The sequence below is a fragment of the Ochlerotatus camptorhynchus genome, unplaced genomic scaffold (assembly GCF_037179485.1).
Source record: "Ochlerotatus camptorhynchus isolate MF236.1 unplaced genomic scaffold, CSIRO-AGI_Acam_v1.1 ptg000077l, whole genome shotgun sequence".
In the NCBI taxonomy this organism is placed as follows: domain Eukaryota; kingdom Metazoa; phylum Arthropoda; class Insecta; order Diptera; family Culicidae; genus Ochlerotatus; species Ochlerotatus camptorhynchus.
The window spans coordinates 6,252,263-6,270,325 of record NW_027040567.1 but is presented as its reverse complement, the minus strand read 5'-3'; the positions used below and the strand labels follow the sequence as shown (position 1 = coordinate 6,270,325).

Genomic DNA, 18,063 nt, shown 5'->3' with positions numbered 1-18,063 from the left:
GCTTTAAATTTGTGATGTTTTGTCCCACCCAAACCACCCCCTTGCACTGAAAATTGTACGATATGTTGCGTGAAATATTGTATGTGTGCCGCTGTAATGATACGTGGCTTGCACGACTGTTGAAAACTAGTCATAAAAATTTAGTCATTTTCGATAATTATTCAATAGTCTAATTAATAATCCAGGCTAAATTCTAATTATATTGCAATAATGATTGAAAAACAATGTCAAAATGATAACAAATTGGGCTTGATTATCTCCATCCCCTTTTTCGAAAATGATCAAATTTTAACTATGCTTTAGTGTTCAACGGCCACGCTTCAAGGTATTCACGGCTGATTAAACCAATTCAAATTTGTGTTGAGTAAAGTCTACTAAGCAAAAAAACGTAGGTTACTCATAGGTACGTTACTAAGTAAAATAATGCTCAATTTTCCAGGAAATGTTTTTTTCGAATATCCCAACAAACAATTTTAGCTGCAGCTTAGCTTATACAGGCAATAATTAGCTGCATAAGGCAAATTTTGGCTGCATAAGCTAATCTGCAGCTAAAATTGTTTGTTGGGGAGGAAAATCGAAAGAGTTTTCACTCAGTCCATTAGTAACCCAATTTAATTAAGTAAAATTTTCGTTCGAGCGGATTTTTGAGGAAAAGCGGGGAAAAGTTTACTAGGTCTATTAGTCATCTTCGATTTTGCTTTTTTAAGAGTGAAACAACTCAACTTTGAGTTGATCTCATCGACCGTGTCCATCGCCGTGTACCGCTAGGAAGAAATATATTATACAACTAGCTTTTACCTTACTGCGGTTCGTTAGGGAAACATTTAGAGCAACGTTGATTGCATACTGTGCGGGCGAAGTAAACCGTGCATTGCAAGATGCTTCATTGCGGGGGATTAATTCTAAAAGATTGCCGAGCAGTTTAGCTTATTTGATCAATTCATTCGAGCAGTTTATAATGACATTTTTTCTATTAATCACTTCATGCGAGCAGTTTAAACGACATGTACTACCACTCGAATTTCGAAATAAAACAATATTTTGAGATTTTTTCTTCTACAGCCACGAGAAAAGTTGCCAAGATTTGAGCGTTCCATTAAAAAATAGTAATTTGTTGGCCCAGTTTTGAGAAATCGCTAGGAGAAAGTTACGCCAAAACTGCTTGACAAAGTGGTCCATTGATTGAACGTCGACTTATTTGTGTCTTCATTTTCGGAAATTTCAGTCTGAGGCATATCACGACATATCTATAAATAGTTAGGTCTCTCTTACTCGACATGAAAGAGACCATCGACAAAGGGAGGTATTTACGTTGGCTTACACAGTTAAATATATATTTGAAAATTTAATCCACCACCTGGAGCTGTATATATAAAACTACACCTTTAACTATCTGAAATTCAATAAATTAAAGCAGAAATTTACACGTTCATGTGAATTCATATCGTTGATCGTTGAAGAAAATGAGCCAAATTTGCGTTTCATAATTAATGGACCTTCCCTTATGCTATACCATTCATACCATTCAAATAACCTTAGGAGATCGAAAATTGAACAAAATATATTTGCATGATTTTTTTTTGGGTGTCCTTAAACATATCATCGGTAGTATATAATAGAGCTAGAGGTTGCAGATGCTTATTTCGCATAACAACATATTTTTCAAAATTTCGTGATATACCTATAAATTACATTCTCATTCAATGAGAGAGGGACGAAAACTGAAACCAGTCGGGACAATTTCTGTCAATTTTAGGATCAGTACGAGGCATTTCGAATACAGTGCCTTCCCGTTTTTGGCAACACAGCCTAATCAACTAATTCTATCTTCACATTTGCGCTAGCGCTTTCTGGAGAGTTTTCTATGGAATTCCAAGTAGATATGACCCTTAAAGAGGAGTCTTGTGCTATCAGAAACATCTCTGAGCTTATTTTGAACTTTTCCAGAATTTTTTGAACTTTCACGCAGAATCCTAAATTTAAAAATCCTGAGGATTCCTGAACTTCTTTTATAATTTAAAAGCATATTTGAGGTTTCTTGAATTTTATTTGGATCCAAGATGAGCCAACCAAGGCTGAAAGTCACGCGAAATAATAATAATTATTTTCTTTAAGTTCTCTGGATAATGATGTTCTCTTAATTTTCTGAAATTTTCTCAGATTGCAAAACATTAGAGGTTTCCATAACATTTTCAAAATTTTCTAAACATTTTTGAAGTTATGAAGTCGTGAAATTTATGGTGTTTTTAGAGAGTTGGAGTCACTCATATTTTTGACCAGTTTTTTTAAGAAAATGAGGCAATAATTTCCATATTTTTTTTAGGTTAGCATAAATAAAATCCTATTTTCTTGATGTTCTAGAAGAAAACATTTCACAATATTGTTCCACAACAACGTTCCAGTGGTAGGAAACGTCATTTTAAACTGCTCCAATGATGTGATCTTTTTTCAAGAGGTGTTCAGGTTTAGTGCAGAATTTCTACAGCTCCTGAAATACCTTTTGACTTTACTTGCGCTTTGGTAAAAAATTTCTTGATAATTGACAGTTGCTGGAAGTTTTGAAAGATCTCAGGGTACACATAATTTCATTTTCTAAGTATTTGAGGCCTCCCTTAGCTCAGTCGGTAAAGGCGCAGCTACAAAGCAAGACCATGCTGGAGGTGGCTGGGTTCAATTCCCGGTCCGGTCTAGGAATTTTTCGGGTTGGAAAATTTCTCGACTTCCCTGGGCATAGAAGTATGATTGGAAAGCTCTCAATTAATAACTGTGGAAGTGCATCTAGAACACTAAGTTGAGAGCACGCAATAAGCTAATATGCGATATGCAATAAGCTTGAAATGCGAAGAAGAAGAAGAAGTATTTCTAAGGATTGCGTGAGTTCTAATAGTTCTTGCAGTTTGTAATTTTGGTTAAGTTGGGGGATTTTTCAAAACTTTAAAATCATTAGTAAGTTTCAGAAGTCACTGATGCTCTAAGAATGTTAGTGTTCTTAATTTTTCAGGAATTATATAGTTCTTTTGCTCGAGTTTCGATTGGAGTATCTGAAATTGTTGAACGTTTACTAGAGATGCAAAAGTTCCAGTAGTTCTTACAGTTTATAATATTCCAGGAGTTCGGCAGTTTCTATAGTAGAGCTGAGTAACTGACTAACCATTTGTCAAAGTCCGCATCGTGCTGTCTTGCCGTGTGGATCTATTTTGTTTTTTTGCTGAAGGAAGTGTTACTACTACCTAAAGCTATAATAAATTTAACCAGCACTTTTCAGTGCTCAACCTGTAAAATTTCTACCTTGTTCAACTCTAATTCCTCTTCGATCCTTGTTTGGACCCTACCCGAGGAAATCCTTCTTGGATATCGATTTGTAAAAATTCCTCTTCGATCCTTCAGATTCTTATAGCAATCTGCTTGGAAGTCGATTTAGATAAAAATTTACTACCGCCATGGCGCCTAAGCGCAAAAGAGAGGGACAAACTCTTGATCCCCCTTCTGATGAAATTAATTTGAGCAACCAATTTGATTTCCTCACGGATGATGAGAATGATTCATCATCCAGGAATAATTCTAGTAAACTTTCTCGGCTTAATGCCAAGAAGGAAAAGATTCCCCTTATTGTGATAACGACTTCCGATTTCCATGCTCTTCGCATGGAACTTTTGAGCTTCGTGAAAGTTAAGTTTTCAATACAAATTGGACGTCGGGTGAATGCAGTGCATTGGCTGAAACCTTGGACGGATTTAAATGTCTTCTCAAGTATCTTACTGAGAAGCAGCACAATTTTTTTACTTACGACACCAAAACTGAACGTGTGTTCAAGGTTGTCATAAAAGGACTACCCAGGGGTGAATCCCTGGATCAGATCAAAGATGAACTGGCAACATTACTTGGCGTTGTGCCACTCCAAGTAATCAAAATGAAAATGAAATACCGTCCTGGCGATTCGCGCAACGGGATTTCTAATGATTATTATTTAGTTCACTTCAAGTCTAGTGAACTAAACAACCTTAAGGCATTAGAAAAAGCTAGCCTTATGCTCCATGTCCGAGTGAAGTGGGAACACTTCAGGAAGACTGGAGGAAATTTCCAAAACCTCACCCAGTGCCGTAAGTGCCAGGGATGGGGTCACGGAGCTAAAAATTGCTACATGCCAGCTAAATACATGAATTGTGGTGATTCCACTCACGCAAAGGACGACTGTCCTGTGAATGAAGATCCTAAGAAATTTAAATGTTCAAATTGTGGTGAAAACCACAAATCCAATTTTTGGGAATGTAAGACTCGCAAAGCGATCCTAGAATGTCGTTCTAAGCGACAGGTAGGAAACGCTCCACGTTTCCGACCAGGTAAAAATTACTCTGCTGTTAACAACAATCAGCGAGGAACAAATTCTACATTCGTACCCGTAGGTACAAATATCACCCTTGCTTCAAATTTTTTATCTGTTCCTACTCCCCTCGCTGCTAACAATGTTCAGCAAGTTAATGGAGCTACCTATGCTGCTATTGCAGCGTGTAGAAATCAAAATACTTCTTCTTCTTCTTGTTCGCATTTCAAGCTTATTGCTTAGAGCATATTAGCTTATTGCGTGCTCTCAACTTAGTGTTCTAAATGCACTTCCTCAGTTATTAATTGAGAGCTTTCGATGCTAATTACCAATGCATGAATTTGTATATTGTGTGGCAAGCACAATGATACTCTATGCCCAGGGAAGTCGAGAAAATTTCCAACCCGAAATATTCCCTCGACCGGACCGGGAATCGAACCCGCCACCTGCGGCTTGGTAATACCGTGCCTTTACTGACTAGACTGTGAAGCCCCCAATCAAAATACTAACCAACGTAATTCTAACGGAAATTTTAACAATTTTGACTTAGGAAGCATTACTGCCCCTAATATAGAATTTTTACAGAAATCATGAATTGACATGATTTCTGATATGCTAAAATCTAACTCCATGTTTGATGCTATTCAAATTGGAGTAAAATTTGCAAATAATATTGTCATGACTTTAAAATTCAGTTTTGGATTTTAATGCATTAAATATTTTAAATTGGAATGTTCGATCTCTTAACGATAATGAAGACGAGCTATTTAACTTTTTGAGAGTGCATATTGCCGTTATAACTGAAACGTTCCTTAAACCTGACCATAAGGTTAAGAAGGACGCAAATTACTTGATTTATAGAAATGATCGTCTTGATGGACCCTGTGGTGGCGTTGCCATCATTATTCATAGACGAATCAAACATAAAATTCTTTCTTCATTTGAAACCAAAATTTTTGAAACTTTGGGAGTTTCTGTTGAAACCAAATTTGGACAACTTACGTTTGAAGCTGCCTACTTTCCATTCCAATGCGTAGGCCAACAAAAGAATTCGCTCAAGAGTGATCTTCAGAAACTTACCCGCCATAGGTCTAAATTCTTCATTATTGTTGGTTTTAATGCAAAACACCGCTCATGGAATAATGCTCAAAGCAATTCCAATGGTAATCCCAACAAATAATTTGAACTGATTAAAAGTTGAATAAGCTAAAAAATGCTGAATAAGCTAAATTTGTCATGAACAAGCTCTTATTCAGCTTTCAATGTTTGTTGGGAATATTCTGTTTGATGATTGTTCTGCAGGTTATTACACTATTCAATATCCAAACAGCCCAACATGCTTTTCTTCAGTAATGAATCCCTCAATTATTGATTTGGTCTCAACTGTTTCATGTCAACTTTGTAGCCAATTGGTTACCCATGCTGACTTTGGTTTTGATCACCTTCCAGTAATTTTTGAAATATTAAAGAAATAATTTCTATTCCCAACAGCTCTACTTTAGCTCACTTTAGCTTTAGCTTCCACATTTATGGAATATAACTTCGATCCAAACATTCCTTTGCAAACCAAAGATGAAATTAATTATGCTCTTGAATCTCTGTCTACTTCTAAAGTTGAAGCAAGAGCTGCCTCAGTATCAAAATGCGAGGTTAAATTCGATTCATAGATGACGATCTTCAGCTCTTGATCCATCTTAAAAATGTCCGTAGGAGACAATATCAAAGAACACGCGATCCTGCCATGAAAGTTATCTGGCGGGATTCGCAAAAACAAATTTAAAAGCGATTCTCTGCCCTGAGGAACAAAACTTTTGAAAATAATGTTTCTAAATTTGACCCGAGTTCCAAACTCTTTTGGAAACTCACAAAAATTTTGAAAAAACCTCAAAAGCCTATTCCAGCGCTTAAAGAAGGTGGTAAAATTTTGATCACAAATTTGGAAAAAGCTCAGAAACTTGCTAAGCAATTCGAGAGTTCCAATAATTTCAGTTTGGGTCTTACTAGTCTTATTGAGAATCAGGTTGCTCGGGATTATCTGATTTTTTTCTCTCGGGAAAATATTTTTGATGATTCCTGGGGGACTGATTTGGACGAAGTAAGGTCTATAACTAAAAAGATTCATAATATGAATGCTCCAGTGATGATGGAATTTTTTATATCCTCATTAAAAACTCCCAGAGAGTACCTTGTCTTGGTAAAATTATTTAACAGATGTTTCCATTTGGCATACTTTCCTGATAAATGGAAAAATGCAAAAGTTGTTCCAATTTTGAAGCCGTATAAAAATCTAGCTGAAGCTTCTAGCTACCGTCCAATAAGTTTGTTTTCTTTTTGAAAAGATAATTTCAAGTAGAATGATGATTCACATCAATACGAACTCAATTTTTGCAGATGAGCAGGTTGGATTTCGCCATGGGCATTCAACTACTCATCAACTTCTAAGAGTTACCAATTTAATTCGTGCAAACAAATCTGAAGGCTGCTCAACTGGAGTTGCTCTTCTAGACATAGAAAAAGCATTCGACAGTGTTTGGCATGAAGGTTTGATTGCTAAATTGAAAAAGTTTAATTTTTCCACTTTACATTATGAAATTAGTTCAAAATTATTTAACTGAGAGGAAAGGTAAATTATCAAAATTCCAAATGTGATCGACTACTTGTTAGAGCAGGAGTTCTTCAGGGTAGCATTCTTGGGCCTATATTGTGTAACATTTTCACTTCGAACCTCCCTGATTTGCCTCAGGGTTGTCACAAATCTTTGTTCGCACGCATTTCCGCTAAAGGAATAAGTCTTCATGTTATTTGCAGCAGACTGCAGGAAAGTTTAGATATTTTCTCTTCTTATTTACAAAAATAGAAGATTTCTCCCAACGCTTCCAAAACTCAACTTTCCACATAAGCCTAGAACATCTTTTTTGAAACCTAGTAGTAGTCACATAGTCACTATGAACGGAGTTCCAATTTCCTGGTCAAACCAAGTGAAGTATCTTGAACAAAAATGAAATTTTAAAGATCTCTGGCTGCAATCGACTGGGAAGCTTTACTGCTATCTGAGCCTTTGGATGAATTATTATCAGCATTCTATGAAAAACTTTACGCAGTGCTCAACGACTATGTACCTCGGAAAAGGCGAAGGTTCAGTCCAGTTTCCAGTAAACCATGGTGGACCCCTGAACTACGACATCTTCGCAACATCCTCAGAAAAGCACGTCACCGTTTCTTTCTTTCGAAATCTGAGAACGACCGCGAGTACCTTCGTGAAGTGGAGCTGCAGTACAAAACAGTTCTTCTATCCACCTATGAACGCTACCTATCCAGGATCCAGGACAGTGTAAAACAAAACCCGTCGTGTTTCTGGGACTTCGTGAGGAATCGGAAAGCATCTACTCGCATCCCATGTAACGTTAGCTACAATGATCTCCAGGCTAATACAAATGTGGATGCTGCTAACCTTTTTGCCATATTCTTCGAGAGCGTGTTTAGCAAAGTGTCACCTGTACCAAGGCGCGACTGCTTTGCACATATTCCGTCGCACATCATCAACCTTCCTGTCATTCAGTTCTCCACCGAAGAAGTTCTACGAGCCATCGATGACCTTGACATCAAAAAAGGACCCGGAACAGACGGTTTACCACCTCTGCTGCTGAAAAACTGTTCCGAAGAACTGGCGAATCCAATTGCTCACTTATTCAATCAATCGCTTCGTGAAAGGACCTTTCCAGCGGCTTGGAAATCTGCTTACGTTGTTCCTATACACAAGTCAGGCAACTGTAACCAGGTGACAAACTATCGCGGAGTATCTATTCTTTGTTGTCTCAGTAAAATATTTGAAAAACTGGTGCACAATGTTTTATACAACGTAGCGTCTCCGATTATCTTCGAAGGTCAGCATGGCTTCATGAAGCATCGCTCTACAACAACGAACCTCATGTGTTACGTCACCACAGTGTCCCGCGAAGTAGAAGAGAGGCGGCAAGTTGACGCGGTGTATGTTGACTTCGCGAAAGCCTTTGATACCGTACCGCACATTCAGCTCATTGAGAAACTGAGGCACATAGGTTTTCCAGATTGGATTACGGAGTGGATTTCTTCGTACTTATGTGATCGTACCGCATATGTTGTGATCAACTCGGCTCGTTCCCGCTCTTTCAACATCACGTCTGGTGTACCCCAAGGAAGCGTTTTGGGACCACTATTATTCAACATTTTCATCAATGATCTGTGTTTGCGGCTTTCCTCGTTCAAGCTCTCATTCGCTGATGACCTTAAATTCTATCGTGTCATAGCTTCTCTCTTGGACTGCTTTGCTCTGCAAGAGGATATCAACACTATGATGACTATGGTGTAGCGATAACGGCATGCGAGTTAACAACAAGAAATGCAAAATTATTTCCTTCAGTCGCTGCAATAGCCCCATTCTGCATCAATACAGGATGGAAACGGCGGAATTAGAACGAGTTTCGTCCATCTGCGACCTCGGTGTTACCATCGATACGAAACTAAGGTTCAACGAACACGTGGGAATTATGACTGCCAAAGCTTTTTCTGTGCTGGGATTCATCCGTCGCCATGCGTCCGAGTTCACCGACATTTACGCGTTAAAAACTCTCTACTGTTCGTTGGTTCGTAGCATTCTGGAGTACGCTGCTCCAGTTTGGGCCCCTTACTATGTAGTTCATGTTCTTACCATTGAACGGGTACAGAAAAGGTTCGTACGTTTTGCATTGAGACAGCTTCCCTGGAACGATCCGTCTAATCTTCCTCCCTATTCTGACCGATGTAAGCTCATAGGATTGGAGCCACTATCTACCAGACGAGTTACGATGCAGCGATTATTTATTTTTGATGTCATCGGAGGATTTATTGATTGTCCTGAACTTCTCGCACAGATCCCACTAAACATTCCTCCCCGACGGTTTCGGAACTCACCTTTATTAGCAGTTCCATACCACAGAACAAACTACGGATACAACAACCCGTTCGATTCGTGCCTTCGCTCGTTCAATGTTGTTTGTGACGAATTTGATTTTAATTTGACCAAAAATGTTTTTAGAAATAGGATTAGAAGCAATCTTTAGTTTATAAGAAAATAGTTCAGTCTGTACGACTAGTCGAAGACGGTGATATATAAAATAAATACAACAGCTGTTCACAGTTCAAATGGAGAGGCTGCCGAAGAAAAAGAGGTTGCCAACAATAGTCAAACTCACCTGAGAAGTTTGGAGCGTTGTAAAAACTTTTTCAAACAGTTTTGGACAATTCTGTCGATTATAATGGATAGAGAAGTAAGCAGCAGATAAATGAAGAGCTTTGAGTGTGTTGGTTTATTTCCTTTAAATTCCGTTATAATTGCTTATCTTTTGACAGATACGCGTATTTCGTCTACTACTTGCCAAGTACTCAACACTAGTTGGCACTGATGAAGTCTGCAAGTAGTAGACGAAATACGCGTATCTGTCAAAAGATAAGAAATTAAAAGGAAATAAACCAAGTTAATAATTTGAGATTTATTTGCTGAACATGTCATGTGATTTCGGCAAAAAATTCAATGAAATTTTGAAATTGAAATCTTGGTTTGAAAGGCGTCTCAGAACTGTTCGACTGTGTAATTATTTCACATGTAGGCATGAAAAAAAAGTTTAAGTGCTGTTATTTGTTTTGTTATATTATCTCAATAATTAGTCAAACGCTGAACGACTATCGAATTACTTGAGTTATGTTATCCAGTATGTGTTATTTTTTCCTCCTAAAATATGTAAGGCGCATACCATCATTTTTTCAAGCTGCTCGAATGAAGATCGCCTAGGTTGATACCGGTCACATGATCCGTGCATTGCATACGTATCAGGCGCTTTGGAAAGACAATACGCACTTAAATGATTCTACCGGTTGCAATCAGTGCTGAGATTTATCATTGTCATTGACCGACTTTCGCGCGATATTGACCAAATCGGTATTCACATATTAGTCACTGATAGACTTGATTCTCAAAAAAACCTTTGTCAAAATCTCTTTCATTTTTTCGTCAATGTCAAAGATTCACCTGGTACCAAAAAGTGTAATTTCGTGCATTTTGAGTCACATTATTGTTATCCAAGCTGTTCAGGACGTAGTAGATGCTTGATCACTTTAACGGCTACATGCAATTCTTTTGCTCAAGTAATTTAATTTCGTTTCAATTTCAGCTAATAAAAAAATCTGCAAATGTTCGTCACTGACAGCATTGGCACTGATAAGTGACATGGTTTGCCTTGACCATGACTGTTAGCCGTTAGCCGTTTATTGTCGAAATTTTGCAGCACTGAGTTGCAATACCATGCCTCTCAAAATTATCCACCACGTGGAGTGAGATGTGTTTGGACTAGCTTATTTTTGTTATCATGACTTTTTTTATTCCAATCACAATCTTACATGCAATAATGGACGACTCATTTGCAATTTTCTTTTATTTTTCCAGTCCAATCGTGATAATCGACACCGCCGAAGAAACGCTATTTAACGATAGCAACAACAACCAGCATCGTCAACAGAAGCCCAAGTTCAATGGCCATCACGAGTACATTCCGGTGGTGGACGAGGAGGACGATCCTTTCCCTTCGGTAGTGTTCATCGATCATCAACCGGAAGAGATCGTTCCACCGACCAAAATCGCAATCAAACATCCATCCGAGGAGCCACCTCCAATCCCGGCAGCTCATGTCGCCAACGGTGAAGAACCCGAAACAAATAGTGTAAACAGTGACGTAATTATCGAAGCCGTTGAGAGTGGAACAGCTGTTGATATGGATGCGGTGGAGCACGAAGCTGATAAGAACCAAGTACAGGTAGCTGGTGACGGTTTAGAAGAGGAAAAAACAACAACTACTACGACGACGAATGACAACGAACCGATTGTTTTGGAGAAAAATTCCACGGACGGTGTTGTTGATCAGTTGGCGAGTGACACCGTGGATGATAGTGAGACAATGATGCAGCCGGAAGCTACCGAAGTGGGAGTAGGGAATATGGAAATTGATACCGATGTAAAGGAATTGCAGGAGCCGGATATGGTTCTCATGGCGGAGGACGATGCCCATGTTACCGATGATGACGTGGATCTTCTGGCGGTGGTCGGAGACAGCGTGGACAGTGACTTCGAAGAACTGATCAAAGCGCAAATTGAACAGCTTGACGAGGACAATTCAGAGCAAATTCAACAGATTCATGAGAGAATCATTGTTGGAATTGAACGCTCAAGCACCAGCAGCGAGGATGAAGAACGCGGGGGTGAACAGAGTGAAATGTTGGTGATGGTGCAAGAAGTTGTGAGTGAAGTGAAGAAGGACGTTGGTGAAATAAGTGGTGAAATAGAAGAAAATGTTCCAGCAATGGACATTCCGGATGGAAGCATGGAAGCTTCGACGACGCCCAGCACTGACGAGCAGCACGTCGGAAATAATCAAGGTGAGTGCTTAGTTAATAAACTTATCAAATGTTTTCGCGGGTTTCTTATCAGCGCGCTCACGTAGCCTTTGCGTGAACTATTTAGCTTCTCATAGAACTTCCGTGTGTCGTTTACGCGGTACAGATTTTCCATCGTCTCGCGATCTCGGTTTTCCTGCTGACGCTTCTTCCTTCGGAAAACCGAGTTTTGTCTGTTCCGCGCTTGTCTGTATCGCTCCACATTCAATCTCGTGCGGTGTTGCAGCATTCTTCTCCTCTACTAACAGTTTGCATTCGCCATCAAACCAGTCATTTCTTCGGTCCGGGATTGCAGTACCTAGAGCCGCTGCAGCAGTACTACCTATGGCGGAACGGATTTCCCTCCAGCCATCTTCAAGAGAAGCTGCACCAAGCTGCTCTTCCGTGGGTAGTGCAACTTCCAGCTGCTGCGCGTAGTCCTGGGCAACTCCGGCGTCCCTTAGTTGCTCAATGTTGGGTCGCGGCGTTCGAATTCGACGTGTGTTTACACCGTTGAGAGTTTGAATTAACTGAATTTGCCATTATTTTCAAGTAGGATGAAAAATGCTCATGATGGGTTGAGTGAGTTTATTGAATTTAAATAAGTGGGTTTGGGTCGTAATCAACGAAAGATAGGAACCATATCTTTACGATGTCATTCTAGGTCACTTTTTTTCATTAATGTATGGTCAATGTTTTGGTCACTACTTTCGTTATTTTAGTCACAAAAGTCAGTACTATTATATCACATATCTACTATCAGCCCTGTTTCCGGAAATCCGGAGTAATAACCAGGGGATGTTGGAAGAATCTCTCTGGAATAGTTGAAAGCAATTTCCGCAAAATTAACTTCTTGGAAAGTCGAAAACTAACTTACAGAAGATGCCGAAAGTATCTTATGGTGTAGGTTATATGAATTTTGCCGTAAATACACAGGGAATTTGTAAGACACGTCCAGAAGAAGCCAGTAGGAGTTTTGGGAAAAGATCGTAAAAACTTCCTAGGGAAATCAGCGCAGAACCTTCCTGGATGAGTCAGGATAATTTTCCACAGAAAATCAGATTTTTGTTTATTTTTAAGTGTTCATAACTTTAGACACTTCTAAACTTTGAATTTTTGATGAGCTCATTTGAAATATTTAGGTTTGAATACTTTTTTTTAATCTTTACATGAAATAAAAAAAAAAAAATTCCAAGAAAAACAATACTTTTCTCTTCAACTTTGTCTCAGCCGTCATTTCGATTAGAAGTGCCGTTTTCGTGCTACAATTTTTTGAAAATTTCAAATACGTTTTTTTCAAAATTCCACAAGATTCAAAATGGCTGAATTTTGGAGCAAAAATGACAAACAATTATACAAAGTTTCGTGCAAATCGAAGAAGGTTGACTTTTCCTATTCGTTATTTCACTTGAGACTGCTCCACTTCTGCGAAGTTTACCAACATTTTACATAGCTCTCTAAATTTCTGCGAAATTGTCTGGTGCTCTATGAAATTCCTCGAATTTATATTCAATTTTCTGAATTCATACGATGTCCCTGAAGTTTTGCAAACCTTTATGATGTCAATGAAAAATCCCAGAACTTAAAAAAAAATCTCCGAATTTGTACAGAATTCGCTAAATGCCTCGGAGCTTATACAAAATTTACTAAAATTCTACAAACATTACTGCACTGTACGATGTTCACTGAAGTTCACCGAGCTTTTACAATGTTCGTTGAACTTTTACAAAGTTATCTGAACTCCTATTTGCTGCACTTCTAGAAAATTTCGAGAACTTATAAAGCAATTTTCTTAACTACTTCGATTATTTTGTAAGTTCAATGAAGTTTCCTGAAGATCTATTAAGGTTCAATTTACTTTGATGTTTTTTGGAAAATTTCAAAAGCAGTTTTTTCCAACGCATTATTTCAGATTACAAAAAGCTCGCACTATTCGATTCCTTTTGATATTTTACACAAAATGACGCGAGCTTTTTGCAATCTAAAATAATGCATCGAAAAAAACTGCTTTTGAATTTTTAAAAAATGCATCAAACTAAATTGAACGCAGTTCTTTGAACTTCTACCAAGCTCTCTAACAGTTCTAAAGGGTGTCCACGATGAAATTGCCACACTATGAAATTGCTCTAACTTTTTAACCGTTGGGTAGAATTTAATGAAAATTTGGGTGGATTTAGTTCATAGTGCATTATTTACATCCTGCAAGTTTTAAAGTCCTGTGATCAAAACTCGCGGAAATGGAGTCGAAAGAACAGCTCGTGCGTGATAAAATCTTGCGCATTCATCACGAGAACAAGGATCTCTCGCATCGTTCCATCGCTAAAACGTTGGGAATCGCGAATTCCACGGTGTCGCGAGTGATTAAACAGTTCGAGGAACGGTTGACCACCGATCGGAAGCCCAGAAGTGAAGGAAAAAGTATTCCGTACAACACCAAAAATCACAACCGCGTAGTTGGGGCCTTCAACCGAAATCCGAACGCCTCCGTTGCTGAAGAAGCTGCACCTAAGCCGAAGTTTTGTCCAGAAGGCCAAAACTAAGGCTGGGCTTCGAACGTTCAAGGTACAAAAGGCCCCTATTCGCAACGAGAAGCAGAACAAGTCCGCCAAAACCCGTGCCAGGAAGTTGTACCTCAACATGCTGACGAAAGTTGAATGCTGCATCATGGACGACGAAACATATGTGAAGGCCGACTTCAAACAGATCCCCGGCAACCTGTTTTTCACAGCCAAGGATAAGTTCAGCGTTCCGGAGCATGTCCGCACTCAGAAGATGTCCAAATTTGCGAAGAAATTCCTGGTTTGGCAAGCCATCTGCACGTGCGGGAAGCGGAGTGCACCTTTCGTGACCCAGGACACGATGAACGGACATGTGTACATAAAAGAGTGCCTCCAGAAGCGGCTGCTTCCTCTCCTGAAGGCCCACAACGTCCCAACAATCTTCTGGCCGGATTTGGCCTCATGCCACTACTCCAAGGACGTGCTGAAGTGGTATGCGGACAATAAGGTCAATTTCGTGCCGAAAATGTTCAACCCTCCCAACACTCCGGAGCTCCGCCCCATCGAGAAGTACTGGGCGATTATGAAGCAGCACCTTCTTAAACGACCTAAGGTAGTGAAGACAGTCGAGGAACTGAAGAAAGTATGGGTTTACATGCAAAAAACGGTTGATTCACAGGTTGTGCAGAATCTTATGGCCGGGGTTAAGGCCAAGGTGCGGGCATTTGCGTATGGACTGTAAATAAAATACGAGTAAAATGGTAAAATGAAGTTTAATAGTTATTTCTCAATCCCTGAAAATTTGATGGTAATCGGATGAAAACTCGAATTTTGCGAATCAATTTTGTGTGTGGCAATTTCATCGTGGACACCCTTTAACGCAGTGCTACGCTTAATGACAAATCGATGTCATTTTACCCTCTCTGAATTCCATGACACTTTACATACTTGTTCACTGAGGGCAATATAATAACGTCTATTTTTGTAAAAAAAAATCATTTTCTTTATTTTACAATAAATCATAGCGTGTAAACGGCTCATGTGATCGAAAGGACGTCTGAGATAAAGTTTTGTAAACTAGAACGCCTTAAAAAAAACACTGAACTTTCGTTCTTAATTTTTTTTGTCAAATACTGTTGAAAACTTTAATAACAATAAAGACAGGGTGTTGACTCAAAGTCGAAAAAAAAAATCCCTGGCTTTCCCTGACTTTCCAGTCAGTTTTTAGAAAAATTCCAGTCCTCAAAACTTCGTTATTTTAACTTAAGAGGCTACAGTAGTGCAAATTAAGGTTAGTTTAAAATGAGCAGCAGGGTAAGCTTTCGAAAATATCAAGAATAGCATACTCATAGCACGCACAACAGAACTTGATACTAATACAATTTTTACAGAACATATGACCGACTACCTACAAAGGATGTGAATAGGCCTAGGGCTATAAATACATATTATTTTTTTTTATTATAGATACTTTAACGCTCTTGGGTCATTCGTGACTTGTCTGGGGGTGAGATTTGAACTCGTGACTTTGACGTGAGAGGTATGGATGCTTACAACTACGCCGGGGTCGCCCCCAAACACATATTATAATATAATAATGAATAACTACTGCTCACAACTAGGCTCACTATTCATTACTAAGCAATAATAGGAATATTTCATCAATGTCACCAAGCTCTCAGTTTGTGTTCATAATTTCACAGCCAAATAAAAATCAACCCGTAGACAATCCTTTCTCTTAACATTTAAATTATTGTAAAATAACAGAGCTGTGATTATTCTTGCTTTGGCAACCGAACCTGAGGATGCACTGCTCATGCTTAAGTCAGTAAGTTTTTCGTACTTTCTGGATCTCTATATGACAACCGTAGACATGGCAAAATAATTTAAGTTTTATTATCATTAACATTTTATTCTTTCAGTGAGTTCACATAACATCGCAAAATTACAAGTTGAATATGTGTTTATGTTTGGATTACTTTTAAAAATGTTTATCATTTGAGCAGAACAATTTTCTCCTGCAAAATCTTAGTTTCTTTTTGAACATCTTTCAATAACTTTCTTTGCATATTCTCGTGATGTTTCGCTTCTGCTTCTCTCTGGTGTTTCAACAATTGCGCTTTGTCGGAATCAAGAGCTTCTTTCATACGGCGATCGTTGTCAACATGGAATTTCGAACTCGCTGAATAAGTTCATTCAAAATTTGTAAGTTTTCCAACCCGCCTGCATGAGTAACACCATCATAAGCCCAAACGCAATGTTGGCTGAAGCGGAAAGGAAACAACAAGTTTGACAATTGTCACAAATGACATCAAGATACCTAACCACAGTCGATTTGATTCTAACTAGTTTTCAATCCGACTAGTAGGCTTACTCAGATCGGGCTTTTCCGCTACCACTGCCGTTCCGCTGTCATTGCGCTTGGGCCGTGATTGTTCCCTCGCCGACCAATAACCTGTGCCAAAAAAACGTTCAGTCGTTCCTTTTTGCGATCATATTTATGGAATGTGCATTTACCTGTGCAATATTGTACAAATGGTCAATATTAATGAACCTTTCCAAAATGCCTCTTACCATTTGAGACATCGCGTTGTACAATAAAGGCACCATAGGGTTGTCCGTCTGAAATTCGCATAGAAATGGCTAAACTTCGACAGCAACTGATTTGAAGAAAGCTAGCTTAATACCATGTTCAGACTACAGAGTTATAACATGTTATAACGGTTGTCAAACAATTGAAACACAGAAACCACAATCAAGATAGTGCTATAACATGTTATAAATCTGTAGTCTGTACGTACTATTAGCCATCAGCAGCGAGTCATTCAATCAGTTTTTAAAATCTTGGTAGGAAGCTGACGTTGGATTTTGTCTTTCTTTGACGCCTTGAATAAATTTTCGTATTTGCGGAGTAATTTCGATTGCCCTCTGAACAGCACCACTATTTTCCAACCATCGGTGACCGCAAAACTTTAACGGGAATATGGTAGATCCAGAATACATCGTGATAAACGCTCGTCTTACTGGTACATCTTTGAAGATATTGTAGATAACTCGCAAATATTTGACAACATCCCAACTGATACTGCGAACACTATCCTTGAATGCATTATGCAAAATATGCAGCCCACAGCTTCCCAGATCTATCAGCTTCTCGCCACCTTTTTGTACCTCTAGATTCAATTCACATTGGGCCCATCCATGGAAAGGATACCGGCAAGGGCTTCCATAAACGCAGCGAGTAGATCTGATGCCCGGGATCTAGTCTAGTCTAGTCTAGTCTACACATACACAGCCAGTACTTGAAAGAATCCTGGAAAATGATACATCTATCATTTTTCTTGTCATTATTAATGCCTGCTGCACATCAAGGATGTGAAACAAACAATAAAGCGGCCAGGCCTACTGTGTAGCGTTTAGTTAATTTTTGTGGAAGTGAATGTTTACCATGTCTACTTAATAAGTATAGACAGTGGTTAACATTTAATCCACAGGTAATCAAAGAGCGGGGACATACCGTACCAACCGCTCCGTATGCAGGATTTGAAAATAGGCTATATTAATCGTTGGGAGTGACAGAGCTAAGAAAGTTAATGTACACTCCTTGGTTGTCCGATCTCCTGGGATGGAACACAGGTATTTACCCCTTGTGTTCGAGCGTACAGTCCTCCCTCCGTACAAGCGTGGACGGCACCGCCCACCCACTGCCATCCCTCAATCGATCCAGCCGACCTCAGTCGAAGGACAACAGAGAGCGGTGTGCGGACGTAACCTATACGGAGGGAATGCTGTATTCGCCTAGGT

At 39.0% G+C, this 18,063-nt stretch overlaps 1 protein-coding gene across 1 annotated transcript in view; it reads left to right on the top strand.

The window, feature by feature from the left end:
* Window positions 1-18,063, top strand: part of LOC135697643 (uncharacterized) — a 338,903-nt gene that overhangs the window by 143,861 nt on the left and 176,979 nt on the right. Inside the window, exon 6 of the mRNA XM_065217424.1 lies at window positions 10,779-11,764. Within this exon, the coding sequence (XP_065073496.1) occupies window positions 10,779-11,764 (986 nt within the window). The remainder of the gene's footprint in view (window positions 1-10,778; window positions 11,765-18,063) is intronic.